Source organism: Nipponia nippon, unplaced genomic scaffold, assembly GCF_047370975.1.
Source record: "Nipponia nippon isolate SJK-2023a ecotype South Korea unplaced genomic scaffold, ASM4737097v1 scaffold_17, whole genome shotgun sequence".
Classification (NCBI taxonomy): Eukaryota; Metazoa; Chordata; class Aves; order Pelecaniformes; family Threskiornithidae; genus Nipponia; species Nipponia nippon.
The window spans coordinates 6,839,668-6,856,946 of NW_028262333.1; the positions used below are offsets into that span (position 1 = coordinate 6,839,668).

At 47.0% G+C, this 17,279-nt stretch overlaps 1 protein-coding gene across 1 annotated transcript; it reads left to right on the forward strand.

The window, feature by feature from the left end:
• The first annotated feature begins 4,989 nt into the window (after window positions 1–4,989).
• GFRA3 (GDNF family receptor alpha 3) lies at window positions 4,990–16,953 on the forward strand. The gene is made up of 8 exons (XM_087753927.1): window positions 4,990–5,117; window positions 8,626–8,901; window positions 9,618–9,710; window positions 10,120–10,465; window positions 10,544–10,653; window positions 11,751–11,885; window positions 12,871–13,001; window positions 13,310–16,953. Exons 1-8 carry the CDS (start codon window positions 5,075–5,077, stop codon window positions 13,442–13,444), a joined length of 1,269 nt encoding a protein of 422 aa, XP_087610053.1. The 5' UTR covers window positions 4,990–5,074; the 3' UTR covers window positions 13,445–16,953.
• Window positions 16,954–17,279: the final 326 nt, after the last annotated feature.

Sequence of the window (17,279 nt, forward strand, 5' to 3'; positions counted from 1 at the left end):
GTTTTTCAGCATGTCAATTGCTCACCCTAAATTATTATCATCGTAAATTTGCTAGTTCCTTTTTCCTGTGTGATGACTTACAGACAGTTATTCTCACCGACGATAAAGCCTATCCATTAAGCTATATAACTTTGTACCTATCCAGACAGACACCTAAATGTCTCTGATCTCCCTGCTGTGAACCACACTGAGGCTAAAATACAAGAGCATCTTTGAATGCTTTATTCACAGGAACGAAAGAATCAAACTATCTGAACCAGAAGTGGCCAAGTACCACAGGTGCTGAAGCAGAAAACTACGGGTAACTGCTTTGGATGTCAAACCCCTGAACCTTCTTTGGCAACGAGCAGCCAGAGCTGTTCAGGGCACTAGCACTCGTGCTGGGAAATGGAAGAGGTTTTTATTTGGTTTTCTGTGAATGTAGACGTTAACTTCTGCTGGGCTGTTTGCATTAGGTTAATATTTCTGTAGTGTACAGGTGTTAATACGAGCTGTGAGTGTCTGCTGTCTGTCTCTAGCCCTGTAAAGAGCAGAGTGTGGCGCTGTCAATATTAGCGCAGGCAGAGAAGTGTTTGCACAGCCCTCCTCGGTGCTGCCTCCTGCAGCAGTACTCTGACAGTGCTCCTCGCAGAGGACCCAGGCTCAGCTGCCAGAGCCTCCGCATCGTCTGCACTGTGCAGTAACGTGCTCTGGTTTTGACTCAAGAAGGGTTGTAGTGATCAAATCCTGAAAAATGCAACAGAAGCACCAGCGTGCTATAATCTTCCTAAGATTAATACTACACAAAATAAGGTACAACTAAGTAACTCAGCACATACTGCAAACAAAATATTTGCTTCATGAAACTCATTCTTCACTGGCTGTGGCAGTCGCAGGTGTAGAGAAGAAATGCCTAGGACATCACTGGAACTGCTACTTGCTTTAATAGAGTGATATACAGTCACTTCAGAGGGAAACTAATGATTTCTGCTCTCGTTTTGTTCAAAAGGGCTCCCCAGTAATGGAAAGGACTGTCCATTGCTGTTGATTTGAACAGACAAGAAAACTGAAACTATTCTCCTGCAGATACCGTAGGGATCTTCCTGCCACCAAGGAGAGGAACAAGTCATGAGGAAACAGCACCAGCATGGTGAATGGATCCTTGTTCCAGAGAGGATCCTGCGTGCACCTCGCGCACAGTCTAGGATAAGACATAACATAGATGTGGCCTGCCATGGGTCCAAACCTGCTGAACGAGTTCTTAATGTGTTAGAGGAAAAACTTTCGTGCGTTGTATCAAGTCCTTCATAGCCTGAAAGCATACAAAGAAGATGAACTGCGATGGCTCCAATGAATTTCACGAGCGAGGTTTAGTCTTTTCCATTAGAGGCAGTTGGATGGTAATCTGCACTGCAAGGACCAGAGGATCCAGACTCATGAATGATAAAACAAAAATGAAAAGCAAAAAGTAAGGCAGCATGCCAGGGAGCAGAGGTGGGGCGGTGAGGGGAGGACACGTACAAAGCTGTACTGGTCATGCTGCCTGGAGTGTACTGGGATGGAGAGAGAGTTCCTGCGACTGCTGTAAAAGCAGTTGCTCTCTTTGGCTGATGATTCTCAGCCTAACAGTCAAAACCACACAGCCTCCATGAGGATGAAATAAGGATGAAACAGGCAATGCAAACCTGATGCCGGATCGCCTTGCATACAGCTGGCCTCTTCAAGCTCAATGCCCAGCAGGCAGAGCAGCATTTCCCTCAGAGAACAAAAGCAGAGGAAGATGGTTCATGCCGGAGTCAGAGCACAAGTTCTGTCTTCCTGGGATTCAGTAGAAAGGAACTGCAGCTCTGTAATAAAATGGGCTCTGGTTCTCTAAGGTAACTGACTGCCTACTTGGCCATGACAGACCACCTTACTGATTGCTTCCCTCAGCTCTTTTGAAGTGACAGCCCATCTCTCTCGTATGTGCAGGGATGACACCCTCCAACCAGTTGCTGAGGAGCAAACTCTCTTTAGAGGCTAGGAAAAGAGTGAGACCACATGAATGTGACTGCATAGCTCTGGATTCAAAGAACTTGCATGCAAATTGGCTTCCTTGATGAGTTTGGGCAACTCTGTGCCTCAAGGTCCCATGTGTAATAGTTCTCATGAGCTTGTGTGTAAGTGAGCGTCTCTTAAATACTTGCGTGATGATATACTGCCCAGGTACTGCTTAGCCTTATGAACAGAACGGTGCGTACTGCAGGAGGTGTTGACAAGATGCTACGGGCAAATCTGCCGGGCCAGGAAGGAAAGGAACAAAGTGTCCGATTTTTGCATGTGTTTAATCCCCATGCAGCCTTGATGCACAAGGCTAACACTTCAATTTTGGATATAACCAAATACTAGCAAAGACCTGACAAGTATTTACTTACTATGAGCCTTAGTCATATCCATTTTGTCAGAGGACCTGCTGACATCACTAACCCCAAATCAGCCAGGACCTATATGAACCTGCAAAGAGCAACAAAGATAACATAAACCATGGAACTGCGGCTAAAAGCTGAGGAAATCGGATCAGAGTTGACCACTGTTTCTGCAACTGTTTGAGAAGGTCAAAGGCCTGGACCTCGCACGGAATTAGAGAAACTGATTCCTGAGATATTATACATTACACCAGTAGATGACCCCCACAGGTCAGAGTTGGCCTATACAATTTCAAATGGAAAGAGTGATGAAAGCCCTGGTCGTGAGAGACTGGTAATTACCCAACTCTCTGAGACCTGTAATGAGGTTACAGTGCTGCTCTGCGGGTGTGCAGGGGGGGAATAACCAAATAACCTTATATGTCCTGCTCCCGGGCAAAGGCACATGTAAGTGCGCAAAAATGGAGAAAGGGCCTGTTCCACTGCAGTCATCGGCTGTGCGGGCTAGGGAGGTGCAGGGAATTGGCCAGCCCTTCACCAGACGTTACATTAGGGTTCCTCTACTTGGCCACTTGCCAAGGCAACCTGAAAACGCTGCTCCAGCATTCAGCTCTAACACAGAAGGAGGAATTTTTCCCTTTCCTTTTTTATCTGCTGCAGAGCATAATTCAAAGCTGAGTTAATGAATCATTTCAGTGGGCTTTGGGTGAAGATTTATAATCACAGAACCAGAAAAACGGTCTGGAAAGGAACTTGAAAGATCCTCTAAACTATTCTCGTGTACCAAGCCGGACTGACCTATCTAAAGCTGTTCTTAAAGATCCCCAGTACATATGATGTCTTCTTTTTCTTCCCTCCCCACAAAAGTTGTTATCCTGTTGTAGAAGAAATTGTATTGTCTTTGACAAAGCCATCTGGGAGACAAATAGCAAGCCTGTTGTTTTCCACACGCTAACAGATTGTTTATGTGTTCCAGAATTTTCCTAGAGCTTGAAGTTAAGATTAATTGTTTATATTCTTTCCTTTCTCAAGGCACACACACTGTTTTCTCTTCTCCGGGCTTTTCTCCTGTGAGATGTTGCCTATCAATTCACTGAGTTTACCAAAATCTGTCTTTGCTTAGGAGAAGCCTAAAACCAGGAAAATAGAAACAACAGACTAAGGATCGCAGACTGACAACCAGTACCATCCAAATTGCCCTTGACGTTCATATTCTCAAAAAGCTACACCCGTCAGCTACGGTCCGGTCTAGCAGAGCTTCCCGTCCTGTGGTTGTCATCATCTGCTGTACCGAGGAAGTCGGTAACAGGCCCCACAAAGTCCCTGTGCCAGCGGTACTCCTGCAGTCAGGGGTGCCGGGGCAGCTGTAATCTCCCGCTGCTGTGCACTGGATGATTCTGCTTGGTTTTCCAGCCAGGCATCCTGGAACATGCATGGTAGCGCCCAGTTTTCTTTCATTTTAACAATCAGTCAGATTGCTTAGAAAAGATCCTCCTGCAGCCTCAAAGCAAGTACACGAATCCATGGCACAGAGGGCAACATCTCCTCTTCTCCTGCCTGTTATTCCTGACAAGTTACACACTACTGAATTAGTATTCCAGCCACAGTAATCGTCCAAACAGGTCTCTACTGTGTCACAGGTACAATTTGGATCGTGATTAAAAACTTTCAGCTCCACTTGTTTATTCTCATCATTTCTCACAAAAAAAAACATAGAGAGTTTCACAGGACCAACCCACTTCTTGGTTTTTTGTAATCTTTTTCAAAACCCAAGAAGAGGAGGGCACCACTGACTGGGATTGTGAATATTTCATGTCTTTGCACAATTACTGCCCTTGCTGTTGGGCTTTTTGAGCGGATGGGGTACGTCTCTCTACTTGTGCAAACAATCAACCTACAAAAGGTTTGCCTCATTTGCATATACTAATGTTTGACGTGCGCACGTTGGACTGTTACTTTATTCGTATTGGTTAATTTGACCTTAGGATGCAAACTGTTCAGAGAGAAGCACAGCTGCCTAAATGCCGGGTAGACTCTCAGAAATGCCATCCTTAGTGCGGATACAGACAAACAGTTCCATCAAGGCACAGCCAGCCACAGGTAAGATACTGAAATAAGACCCTTCACAACAAGGCCAAAAAGGAGGAGGCAGAAGCTCACCCATCCCTTCTGCAGACCAAAGAAGCACAAAAGGACTTTATTGAAAAGCCAGTCACCGCCGAGAACGCTCCCTCTGTTTAAGACTTTCTTTTACCAAAGTAGGCCCCTGTGGGTGCTCCTCACCGAGCAGTCCCAGCTTTGCCCTCCGTCCTGGGCTGGACTATGAATCAATAAACAAACGCAAGCCTTCCACAGCCCTTCTCGAAACCGCCCCTCTCGAAACCCCCCTGCAGACCTTGCCTGCGACGCGCCTCCCTGCACCGCGGGGCTCGGCCGGCCGCTCCGGGGCCAGCCGCAGCGGCAGCCCCCCAGCCCCGCACCCGCGCCGGCTCCCGGGGCCGGGCCGGGCCGCGGGGCGGCGCTCGCCGGCCGCACCTCGACGGGCCGGGGCCGGGGCCGGGGCCGGGGCCGGGGGGGGCCGGGCGTGCCGAGGCGGGGCGGCGGGCGGTGCCAGGCCGGCGGGCTGCGCGCAGCATGTGAGCTGCGGTCCCGCTGCTCGGAGCGACCGACGGCCGGCGCCGGGCTCCAGCATGGGGCTCGCCCTGCTGCTGGGGCTGCTCCTCTCCCGAGCCGGTAACAGCGACCGGAGCGCGGGGCGGCGGACGGGACGGGCCGGGGCGGGCTGGGCGGCGCGGCGGGGCGGGGCGGCGCGGCCCCCGGCCCCCGACCCTCTCCCGGCGGGAGGCGAGCGGGATCCGCGCCGCCCTGCCCCGGGGGCACCCGCGGCGGCTGGGGGCGGCGGCGGGGCCCCTCGCTGCTGGCGGCGGGGCGGCCGGGGCTCCCCCGGCGCCTCCCGAGAGCTCGGGGCTCCCGGCCGCCGCCCGCCTCTCCCTTCCCCGGCCGCCGGCTGCGGCGGGCGCCCCGCTGCCCCGGGGCAGAGCCCGCTGCTCGGGCGAGGAAAGGCGAGCTGCTGCTCCGGCCCGAAGCGGGAATGGCAAACGTGGCTGTGACCGACGTGGAGGGAGGCTCCGGGGAGGGGAGGCGGTTGCCCTCGGGGCAAGGCGTGAGGAGGCGGCGGGGGACCCTCGCTCCCCTCGCTCGGAGCGGCCAGGGGCTGCCGGGGGCCGATCCCCCAGCGCGGCAGAAACGGCACGAAGCCAGCATCTGCCGGAGCCGGACCTGCCCGCAGTCCTTGCTGTACCTCGCTCCCAATGACTTTGCCGAAAGCTTTTTTTGATACCTACCCTCCCTCCCTTCCCCCTCTGAAATGCTCCAGGCTGAGTTTTCTGAGCTGAGGCTCAGTTTGCAAAGACCGATCCAAGGAGCTCCTGCAGAGATGGAGCTGTTTGTTCTACTCCGCCTTCTACTACTGCCAAGGCACTGAAGCCGAGGAGAGAAATTATTCCCCCTTCCACTTCATCTCTTGTGCAGTCTTCATGGCTGATGTGACTAGAAATACAGAAATTACGAAACTGCTCTGAAGCTTTCCGAGACCCTGGCTATGGGATGTCAGTGCTTGACACTCAGAAAAAGCTGCTGTATCGCTAGCACGGTGACTGCTATAAAAATGGGCTACTGCACCGAGACCTCAGTAGCACTTGCAGCCACATGATTACAGTAGATTTCCCACAATTTTCCACGTCCAAATACTAATGCTTCTTTGATAACTGTGCTTAATAAAGGAAAGGTTTCCCTTCTGCAGTCGTCCTCTCTTTCAACAGCACCATGCACCAGGGGCATCAAAATAATACATGTGTGTGTATAGATAGATAGATAGATATGACGGGACGTGGAGTGAAGAGGGAGAATAAAGGGATATTGTATTAGCTATCCCTTTTTTCTAAGGTATAAATAATCATAGTCTGTGAATTGATTATTACCTTTTAACTTTTTTTTTTTAAACTAGAGAAGGGACTCCCCTACACATGCATCTTTAACGTGTTCTGCAACCTAGACCATGGGTCTAGGAAAGAATTACCTTTCTCATTCTTTCACATTATTATCCGGAATACTAAGACAAGGTTTTAAAAAATGAAACAACATGTCAAGTATTAGGGCTTAAGACAATGCACAGCTATTAAATGATGTCTGTAGAGGAGGACTGTTTTAAATTTGAGTTTTTCAGCAGCTTCACCTGAAGCATCTGGTACAGGCCTGTGGTAGAAACACAGTCCACGCGCTTACACCCAGCTCTGCTCTACCCTGGCAAATACCGTGTCACTATAAAGTTTTAAAAACGTCACGTCAAGCTCAGATGCTTGCTGAGCAGAGCTCTTAAGGCTGGGAAAGCACCTTCTGTCCTTGTAGGAACTTCCTACGCCAGCTGCTGCGAGCCGGTGTTGGAGATGGGATACTGGGGGAGCTGATACTTTGGTCTGGCCTGGTGGGGTAGAGCAGTTCGCTCAGTTTAGAGTTCCAAAAGCTACTGGAGAGAGTGGACCGATTTGCTATTGGGAATTGGCACTGATTGCAGCCTTACGGGATGTAATCACACTCGGAGCGTTCATTAAGGTTGTGCCTGGGTGTGATGCCTAACCAAAACCCACTGTCCTGGGTACAAAGCATTTCTGATGAGAGATTTGTTTTTCAGGGAGCTTACAAAGTCACACAGTCTGTACATAACAGCCAGATGAACAACAAAGTACAAGAAGTTGCCTGAAAAGCAAAGAAATTTGTACAAGTGAGACAGACACCTAGATAACCTTACCGGGCTGTAGGAAAAGTAGAAAGTTTGAGAAGCAGACTAGCACAGAATTATGCAGCCTACTGCTTACAGCAAATAAGCTGATGAAGCCAGCAAAAGTGAAGGAAGTGAGAGACAAATTAGATGGTGAAGACAGTATACCAGGTCATATGATGAGCTGCACCAAGACTTTTTTTCTAATCTGTAGTGAAGGCAGACTGAAATAACACTACTGCACCTGCCGAGCAAGAGGATGATAGGTAAGATCATGTACCCAAAGAACATTAAAGGTAGATGTAAGGCTCAGCGCAGTCATTTCCTAAAACTAGCCAAGCAATATTGTCCTGAAGGGAAGAAACATACTAGCCTATATATAAATTTTATTGGCAAACAGTCTTGTTCCAGGTCTTCATTATGTTTTTACTGTAAACACAGATTCATATACTACAGAAACGAAGAAAGATTATGGACTGAATTCACCTACCTGTGACAACATCACCCTAGGTATCAACCCAGTATTACCCTTAGGAGACCACAGTCCATATAAAAATTTTTAAAAGCTGAAAAAAAGTCTAGTTTTAAAGATTATATTGTTAAACTGAGATTATTTAATACTTCCAACATAAGGTGGTGCATGTGTGTGTGTGTGTGTATACATATATATATATATATATATATAATCAATGCATGTGTTACGCAAATATACACACACATACACCGAGATATAGTCAGAGTTCACGGTCAACCAACAGATGAAAGCTGGCAGGCCAAGCCTGCATCCCAGCATTTTTGGCAGGGATTTCAGGGACTGGGTTCTATATACTTAAATTGATTGCATATCAGCCCTTCTATATGAAGCTACTTGCATCTAGGGTTAAGGATTTATTCTATTGTGCAAAAAATATGCATTCTTAAGTTTCCAAGCTCAGTAAAGTAGTTGTTTTTACACCCTACAAGTGGCTTTCTCAGCACATCTCTTCATGACCAGTATACACTTCAGCAATGGCAGCAGCACGGATGTACAGCGCACAGTATGGCGTTACTATGTGCTCATTGCACTGCCGTTTTCACTACCCAGGTAGAAGAGCTTCTTCAAAGCAGGCCTCAGCCACCCAGAGGTTTCCAGAGGGATTTACTACTCCATAAAATACAGAGCCATCCCTGATCCTGGCCAAGTTGAAAGAGTTAAGGGTGATAAAAAAAGGTTTTATTAAACAAAATTATTCTTGAGGCTTTTCTTTAACCTTTTGTTCCATCTTTCATACGTTAATACTCATCCTTTTGTTTCTAAATGGAGATAGCTGTTGTTCCTTACTACTCCATATGAAAGACCCCAACCAGTTCTGCCTCTTGAGAGGAGTCCTTACTGAATATAGGATGCCTACAGAACAACAACAAAGTGCTTGTGTGGCATTCGTCCTGATTGCCGTCCTAACAATCTTTTCCCTCCTTGACCAGGAGACCTCCTGGCTCTGCCAAGGAGTGACTGCATAGCAGCAGAACAACTGTGCCTCTCGGACTCGACCTGCAATGCCACCTACAGGATCCTGGAACATTGTGCCCTGGCTAAGACTCACATCCTTCCGCTGGATCACGACAGCAGGGTCAGATGTCTGAATGCAGAGCTAGACCTCGGAAACAGCTCTTTGCTGCACTGCAGGTGTCACCGGCGCATGAAGAGGCAGGAGCACTGCTTACGCGTTTTCTGGACCGTTCACTCCAGCATGGCAGATGGTGAGATGAAATAATACGAATTTACAAGGTACTTACTAGTAAGGCTCACCCTTGCCCCCCATCTGAAAACAACTGCGAAAGGCCGCTTCCCAACACTGCAGGTATCGCTTTGCAACCACATCTCCTAGTGAAGAGAATTCGTTACTGCTCTGTTCGATAAGCAGAGAAAACTGGCTTGGTCTGGGACCGGCCCTTCAAATGCTCCAGGGACCCTAAGAGACAAAGATAGCTCCTCTGAGGCAGTTAGATTTAGTGCTGTGAGGGGAGACTGCTGTGAAAATCACCTCAAAATGGTCACGTCTGTCCGTCACTGGAAAGAGACGTGTGATTATGACACACACGGTAATGGCACCCTTGAGCATGCCGCTTCTCTCCGGCTTTAGTGGGATGCTTCTACTTGGCCTCCCACTAAAGACCGCCTGTGCTGCGCATCTCCTCACTCGTACTGAGGCTGAAAAAAACTAAATGACAATGTAGACCAAATTCCAGCCAGAGGAAATCTGATAACAAAATGTAATGCTGTTTTTACACACTAATACCTTTGCATCTCCAGCAGAACCATTCTTGGCATTTGGCTTTGAGCAAGACAGAGCATCTCTGAACTCCAGCCTGAGGAAAGAGCCAGGCACAAATAAGAAAAAAATCAAATTTAAAAAAAAAACAACTGGTCACAAAGCATTTCTCCCACTGCATAAAATATCTGGTATCTTGCCTAGGTTATTTCAATCTGGAGACCTCTCCCTATGAGAATCCTGCAAATGAAGAACACTGGAAGACAGATTATAATAAACTGGCAGCTCTGTTATCAGGTAAGGATTGTAACAGTTACGTGATATAATACTGTCCTTTGTTATCTTTTCAGGGGCTGAAAATTATTAAGAACAACAATTTGGGGTAATGGCCCCTTTAACCAGAGGAACGCTTGCTCTGGATACTTGCTTAAATTTGTCCCCCCTATCGTGTAAATATAGCCACAGATCCAGGCCCATGAAACAGGGAATAACTCTGAAACAAACACCCTAACATGAACCAATAAAAAATATGATTTTGTAACTAGTATAACTGCAATGTCATACTACAGGCACATAGCAGGACTAGTTTGCTTTGTTCTTTTTGATGTTCCCAATCTGGCCATCAAGTAAGGGCTACTCCTCTTTCCACACAGAATCTCTTCTGGAGACTTGCTTCATTGTTTCTGGGTTTCTTTTGGCTTTATAGGCTCACAGTTAGCAGGAGATGCAACAAATCCATGCCTGAAAGCAACTCATGTCTGCAATCTGAGCAAGAAGTGTGTTCGTCTGCGCACAGACTACGCCTCGATCTGCACCAAGGGAGCAGGAAGCGAGGACACGTGTGACCGTCGCAAATGCCACAGAGGGCTAAGGAATTTCTTTGAGAAAGTCCCTGAGGAATTCACCAAAAGGATCCTATTCTGTCCGTGTCAAGATGAACTTTGTGGAGAACGACGCCGGAAAACTATTGTTCCCGATTGTTCCTTCCAGTATAACACGAAACCCAATTGCCTCTGGCTTCTGGACTTCTGCTTAGAAGACCACATCTGCAAGTAGGTCCAGCAGCAGCGGACATTAGCCAAGAGAAGAGAACAGCATAGACACTGATAGTCTCATTTTCCTTCCTACAGATCCCGACTGGCTGACTTCCAACAAAATTGTCAACCTGCAGACATGTCTCCAGATGGTTGCTCTCAGCACAGCCATGCTGCATGCCTGCAGGCTTACATGGGGATGATTGGTAAGTGATATCCACAGGAACATACAGGGTGGATGCTTTCAGGCCACAAACTTGCAGGCACGCTCTGGTGCTGTGAAGGACCATCTTGCTCTCCTGCAGGAGATAGTGCTCAGTATACCATTAGGCCTTAGCCTAATTGATGCTAGTGCTCCCTCTTGCTTCTGAGGTAAATGCAGCCCAAAGAGAGCTCTTCTATGGCATTTATCGCTCTACTTTGTCCCATCCTCTGCTGTCAAGTCAGCAGCACTTGCCTGAGATTTCTGAACACCCATTTGCATCATCAGCTGGTGCAAAGGGCCTAAATGCCTGACCAACAGGGCTCTCTGGTCCTGTATGAACCAAGTGATCCCTGCTGCAGGAGTTACATCCCATCACAGCAGTGATTAAACATGACATTCCCTCACTGCCTGACTTCCAGACTCCTGATGGTTTGTTAGTGTTGTACACACTGTCTTCTCGGAGCCAGCCGGAACATGGCACTACCAGCTGTTAGAAGGAAGGTCATCTTTGGTTTTAGGCATTCACTGCCAACCTGCTAATACTTTCTCAGAGTGGCTCAAAAGAGGAGCTGTAAAGACCAGCAATATCTCAGAAGCTGTAGATCTAGACTATACCTTCCAGTTTGCCAGATGTCTGTGCTGGTTTTGTACTAAATGAACTCTGGCAGAACGGCACACTACAGGTGTGCAGCATTTCTTTGGCAAAAGGCATTTGGCCACACAGAGTTGCCAGCTACACAAGAAGAGCGAGCTCCTGCTGCTGCCATATGCCAGTACCGCAGTTGAGTCCCTGCAGATGCTTCACATCCTTCAATCTAATGCTTGCACCAGCTTCAGTTATCAGTCTGCCTCGCCATCAGATTGCCAGAGTCAGGGGTAGCGATCTCCACACTTTCTCACAGCCCAGCAAGACTTCATGTAGATCCACCAGGCCTGGGTCACCTCGCAGGGGCTCCTGACCTCTCCTGGGTAACATGCATATCACAGGGGAAGGCTTCTGCCTCCAGGGCAGCATTCCCTTTAGCATAATAGGACTCACAAGGCTTCTTTCATTTGGTGAAGTAAATCCTGATTCCAGTTTCTGGGGGTTTGGGACAGGCACGCCCATGACACCCAACTACGTCAGTAACTCCAGTGTGGAGGTCTCCCTGTGGTGTACATGCGAGAGCAGCGGCAACCAGAAGGAGAAGTGTGACCAGATACTCGGCATGTTTGAGAGCAACAAATGCCTTGGTAAGCATCAATCATGTCAGAGAATCAGAGAAACAGCTCAGCACAGGGAAATTCAAATCCTGTTGATTTCAAGATCCTACGTTGCATTGCTCTTGCATATAGTTCTGTCTTCTTCTGCAGTGTCTCCATGATCTCCTACCCAATCTATGGGACCAGCCTGGATCTGCTCTCAGAAGTGTTTCTGTATCTTTTGGCAACACTTCTGTTCATCTCAAACACCATGAAGCTATTTCCAGACAGCATTCAAATGAAGGGGTTGCAAAAATATCACGAGGGGAGGTCAGACATGCTGTATCCATAGGTTGCTGAGTAACCACATCAGTGCCCCAGGATTATGGGGTGTGGGTTCCCCTCCTCCTGCTCCTTCCCTATGCTCGCCTTTGGCCCTCACTTACTTGGTCAAGATAAATAGCTCCTGACCCAGCCCGTTATTAGATTCAGCAGCATAGCAGTTACAAAAATCCTGTTACATGCAACTATGTAATCCTAAGTCTGTATTTCTTTTATCTCCCTAGCATTTTAGCAACAGACCTTAATAAGATTTAAATATTTTATGTTTGTAAAAGCTTCTAAAGGATATTAAAGAAACCAGCATCATTAGATAAATGATTAATATTTAAACCTATCTATCTCCTGCTGTATAGAAAAGCCTGACAGCCAGCCCTATAGATAGACCTACAACCTAAACATCCCATCTGAGATACTACATACCTGCCCCTTACGAAACAGACAGCTGGGAAAGTCCCAGAGGGACCCAGAGGTCCTCAAGTACAGTGCAAATTGGCTTTGCAGTCTGCTCAACCTCACAAGTAAACCCACAAACTAACACGCCATTCACTGAACAGAGAATATGTCTTTTCTAAATCAAAGCCACACAGCCTGTGAGTGCATTTCCTAAAATAGCTTCCCTAGGCTTCTGTTCACTAGACTCCAAGGTCTGCACAAGAAAAGCACAATAAGACTCTTGCTTTACTTCTGTTTGCAGAAAATGCCATTTGGTCTCAAATGCACCTCAAGCAGACAGCTCCAGAAAGACAGGAGGACTTATTTTATTCGTCTTCCCTAAGCTTCCAAGGAGACAGTGCCAGCACATCTCTTGCTTCAGAAATGTCCCAGGTATGCATTGCTTTGTTGCCTATACAAAGCAGCAAGTCAAACGGCCTAGAGACAGTAGTTGAAACCCTTGGATCTGGAAATGTGTGATTTTGGACATCAAAGCAAGGGATACTACATGCATGCAGAACCCTGGACCACTTTACCTCGAGCTACTCCTTCCACAGACAAGCAGAAATAGGAGGCCGTGTTGCCTGGCCACAGGAGTTTTCTATAGTCTCACATTAGTGCTCAGAACAGGAGGCTCTGCAGCCAGACGTTTGAGCATAAACGTGTCTAACTGGAATTCATTCCTCCTTTTCATTTCCTAGGTGGCTGAAGGGAAGACACAGCGAGACATCTCCAAACACAGCAGTATGCCTATGGCCTCCTCTGTATATTCTGGAGCTGCTATTTCTTGGCCGTCTCTGGCTCTGTTCCTGCCCCTATTGCTGAGCCCACGTTAATTTGGCATAAATGTCATCTTTCCTTCCCATATTATTAACCTTATTCCATATCCAGGCACCTTCCATTACTGATTTACCTTTGGGAAACAGAAGGCTTCCAGAAAAGAGGAATGGAACAGCCTTAACCCAGAACGGCAGTCATCGAAAACCTCCCCCCAGCTTGCACCCGACTTTCCCTGAATCAGTTTGCACTGAGCTCTGCAGACAGGGTACCCGCCATCACTTCTGCCATGTTAGCATTTTGAGCAACAGACAGCAAATATTCCAGGGCAATATTTTAAAACAAAGGTCCGAGTTCTGTCAGAACTTGTGCAGGGTTCGGTTTCTGACTGCAGGGAGGGACCTGCCACAGTGTGTGCTACCACCCCACCTTCTGGGGCTCTTCCTCAGGCATACGATCATAGAATGGGTTGGTTGGAAGGGACCTTTAAAGATCACCTGGTCCAACCCCCCTGCCATGGGCAGGGACATCTTTCACTGGATCAGGTTGCTCAAAGCCCCATCCCACCGGACTTTGAACACTTGCAGGGTTGAGGCATCCACAACTTCTCTGGGCAACCTGTTCCAGTGCCTCACCATCCTCATTGTAAAAAATTTCTTCCTTATGTCCAATCTAAACCTGCCCTCTTTCAGTTTAGAACTGTTGCCCCTTGTCCTGTCACTACAGGCTTTGGTAAAAAGTCTCCGTCTGTCTTATGATCCCTTTAATATATTGAAAGGCCACAATAAGGTCTCCCCAGAACCTTCTCTTCTCCAGGCCAAACCACGCCAACTGTCTCAGCCTTTCTTCATAGGAGAGGGGTTCCAGCTCTCTCATCATTTTCGTGGCCTCCTCTGGACCTGCTCCAACAGGTCCATGTCTGTCTTGTATTGGGCACCCCAGAGCTCGACACAGGTGGGGTGGGGTAGAGTAGAGGGGGAGAATCACCTCTCTTGACCTGCTGGCCACGCTTCTTTTGATGCAGCCCAGGATACGATACAGCTTTCTGGGCTCCAAGCGCACATTACCAGCTCATGTCCAATTTTTCATCCACCAGTATTGCCAAGTCCTTTTCTGCAGGGCTGCTCTCGCTCTATTCATCCCCCAGTCTGTATTGATATTAGGGATTGTCCCAGCCCAGGTGTGGGACCTTGCACTTGGCCTTGTTGAACTTCACGAGGTTCACATGGGTCCACTGCTCAAGCCCGTCGAGGCGCACAGTACAGCCTACCATCCTAAAGACTGGAAGTCCGCGCTCTAGGGTGGGTTGCAAGTAAAGCTCAATAAACATACACATAAAGTCCCTGGGAAACACCAGTTCTGGATTACTGTCAGTTCCCTTTTCAAATCCATTCTTCTAAGTATATGAAAAACACCAGATCAAGGACACTATACTACAGTTTATATACTTGCTCCTTTCTGTTTTGCCCCTTGCAACTTATATATATATCATCTATTTTCATGGCTAGCAACAGACTTGGGTTTTGTGGGTTAAGATGGATTTCCGTGCTCAACCCCAGTAAATTTAGTCTTATCTAGCAAAGGATGACCTTGCCTGGCCTTATAGCTCATTGAAGCTGTTTTGACCACAAAACCCCTGGGACATTCAGTTGCAAAAATCTCTGGGAGCTGCAACTACCTTGTACCTCTCCACATATTCAAGTTGTCCTTGTCCCCTTCCACGCTGCCTGCCCAGTCTCCTCCTCTGCCAAGCTCTACTTCATGACCTGTTTATTCTGAGTGTAAACGTGTGCACTGTGTAACTGTTTTGTACTGCATTTGCCTGTTAAAATGTGGTGTTAAGTGAATATTGATTTCTGAGCATAGGTTAATAGTCCACGATCAATTGTGTGCAAGAGTTGCCTCATCAGCCAGCCTACGCTTTCAAGATAGCTAGAAACTCAGCTCAAAGCAGCTCCTCCATGCACACGTATAGTGCCCATGGCTCATCCTATGAGATACAGCAGATCTGAATATTATTATACACAGCCAAACAATATCACAGTCCTGAATAGATGCAGAACAGGGTGGGTATTTCTTTTTACCCTGTGCTTTATCTGTTGCCAGGGAAGCACGAGCTAGGTAATATGCTGTGGTTCCCAGTCGCTGTCAGATGCCTTCTTATTACAGAATCTTACACTGTCATGCGTATCAGACGAATTGTCCTCCTGCAGTGGTAATATTTCCATTTCAAATTCCAGCCTTCGCTTTACTTCCTGGGCAGGTAGGGCAAGGAAATCACTGCATGCAGCAGAACCACCTCCTCTATCGCACAGAGAAGCAACATCTTATTTCCATGAAGTAGGAACAAATACCATGTCTTATTAAGAAAGAGGACTACAAATGCTGGTATTTCCGATTACCTACTGAAATATGGCTATTTGGATCAAGAGACAGCACTGTTGCCACATGTTTGCTACCATTCTTTAACGAAAACAGAGTCCATGTTACCATATTCTAATACTTACGCTAGACCATCCTCCATATGGTCGGACTAGAAACGCATCAAGACTCTTGACTGTAGCGTAATAACGTCTGTCATCTCCAGAATTTAGTGGAGAGTGACAGGGAAGAAGAAAATGTTGTTCTTTCCAATATTTCACAAATCAGTGAGGATATTTGTGAGAATAACGGAGTAGATTTCCCTGAGCCGTCTGTATCACACACAGCGTACTGCATTCATCTTCCACTCATCTGCACTGTGATCTTTCCTCTTTCCCCACTTCAGTGCTCTAAGACAGGTTGATATGGAAAAAGGTACTAGCATTTTGTTGTTCATATTCAGGGCACTGTGGACCTTTAGCCCTGTACCCCTACTAAGGTGGTTATTGATTGCAATTGCAGCCTCCTGTCATGTCCTGGGTTACATAGGAAAATGCTTGACACTCAGGCAAATCCTGCTCTAGACTGAAATTAAAGCAAAATGTGTCAGGTTAGGTTTTTCTCCAAGTGTCCTTGTGTCCCTTTCGCATGTACATATGCACCGTTATATACACGGCTACCTCTTAGGCTTGTTCATCAATAACTGCAAACAAAATTCACCTCTAAATACACCTGCATTCACAGGTACTTGCACTGCTATGAGTACAAACCCATTCTCACTTAGACTTTTGTGACACCTGATCTCCAAATATCACAGTTATTCAGCTACACAGCATACATGTATGCACAAGTATAACTACTACTAGAAGTGTCATGCCAATATCTGTATCAGTTCAGTTCTGTTAGCACCACTGATGTTCAAAGACTGGCACAGTTACCTGAACCCATTCAGAGCAGTTCTTGCTAGCCAGACTACAGGGCAACTTACAAAAACCCCTCAGCTTCTATTCCCCAGAAACTGGAATACAGCATCCTGTGAGTACCTTTGGTCTAAATACAAAAAAATAATCTAATAAAAATTCTCTATCCTGACAGTCTTAACATTGAGCTCTCAGCAAGCATATACAAGGAGGGAACCTTCTAATTGTTGTAATGTAGATTATTTTTAAAAGTGTAAAATAATGCCAAAACTCACTAATAAAATTTATCTTGCAACTCTAGAAGTCTTGGGCCTTCCTTTGCATTTAATAGAAGCTACATTCCTTGTCTCCTACTGCTGGAGGCATTATGGGAAAGAAATTTAAAGAACAGAGTTAGACAGAATCTCTTACAAAGCAATCTTAACAACTTTTACAGACATCACTCACTGTCAGGTACTTCAGACGTGGCTTCTAGAACTCTGACATAGCTTTAGATCCCTTAACATGGTCTAATGTAGCATTTACAAAGGGCATTCACGTAGTCCTTCTCCAGCAGCGAGCTCAGTCACTGTGTTAGGTAAGTTGTTTCTTGTGGGACAAGTGGGAGAAGCAA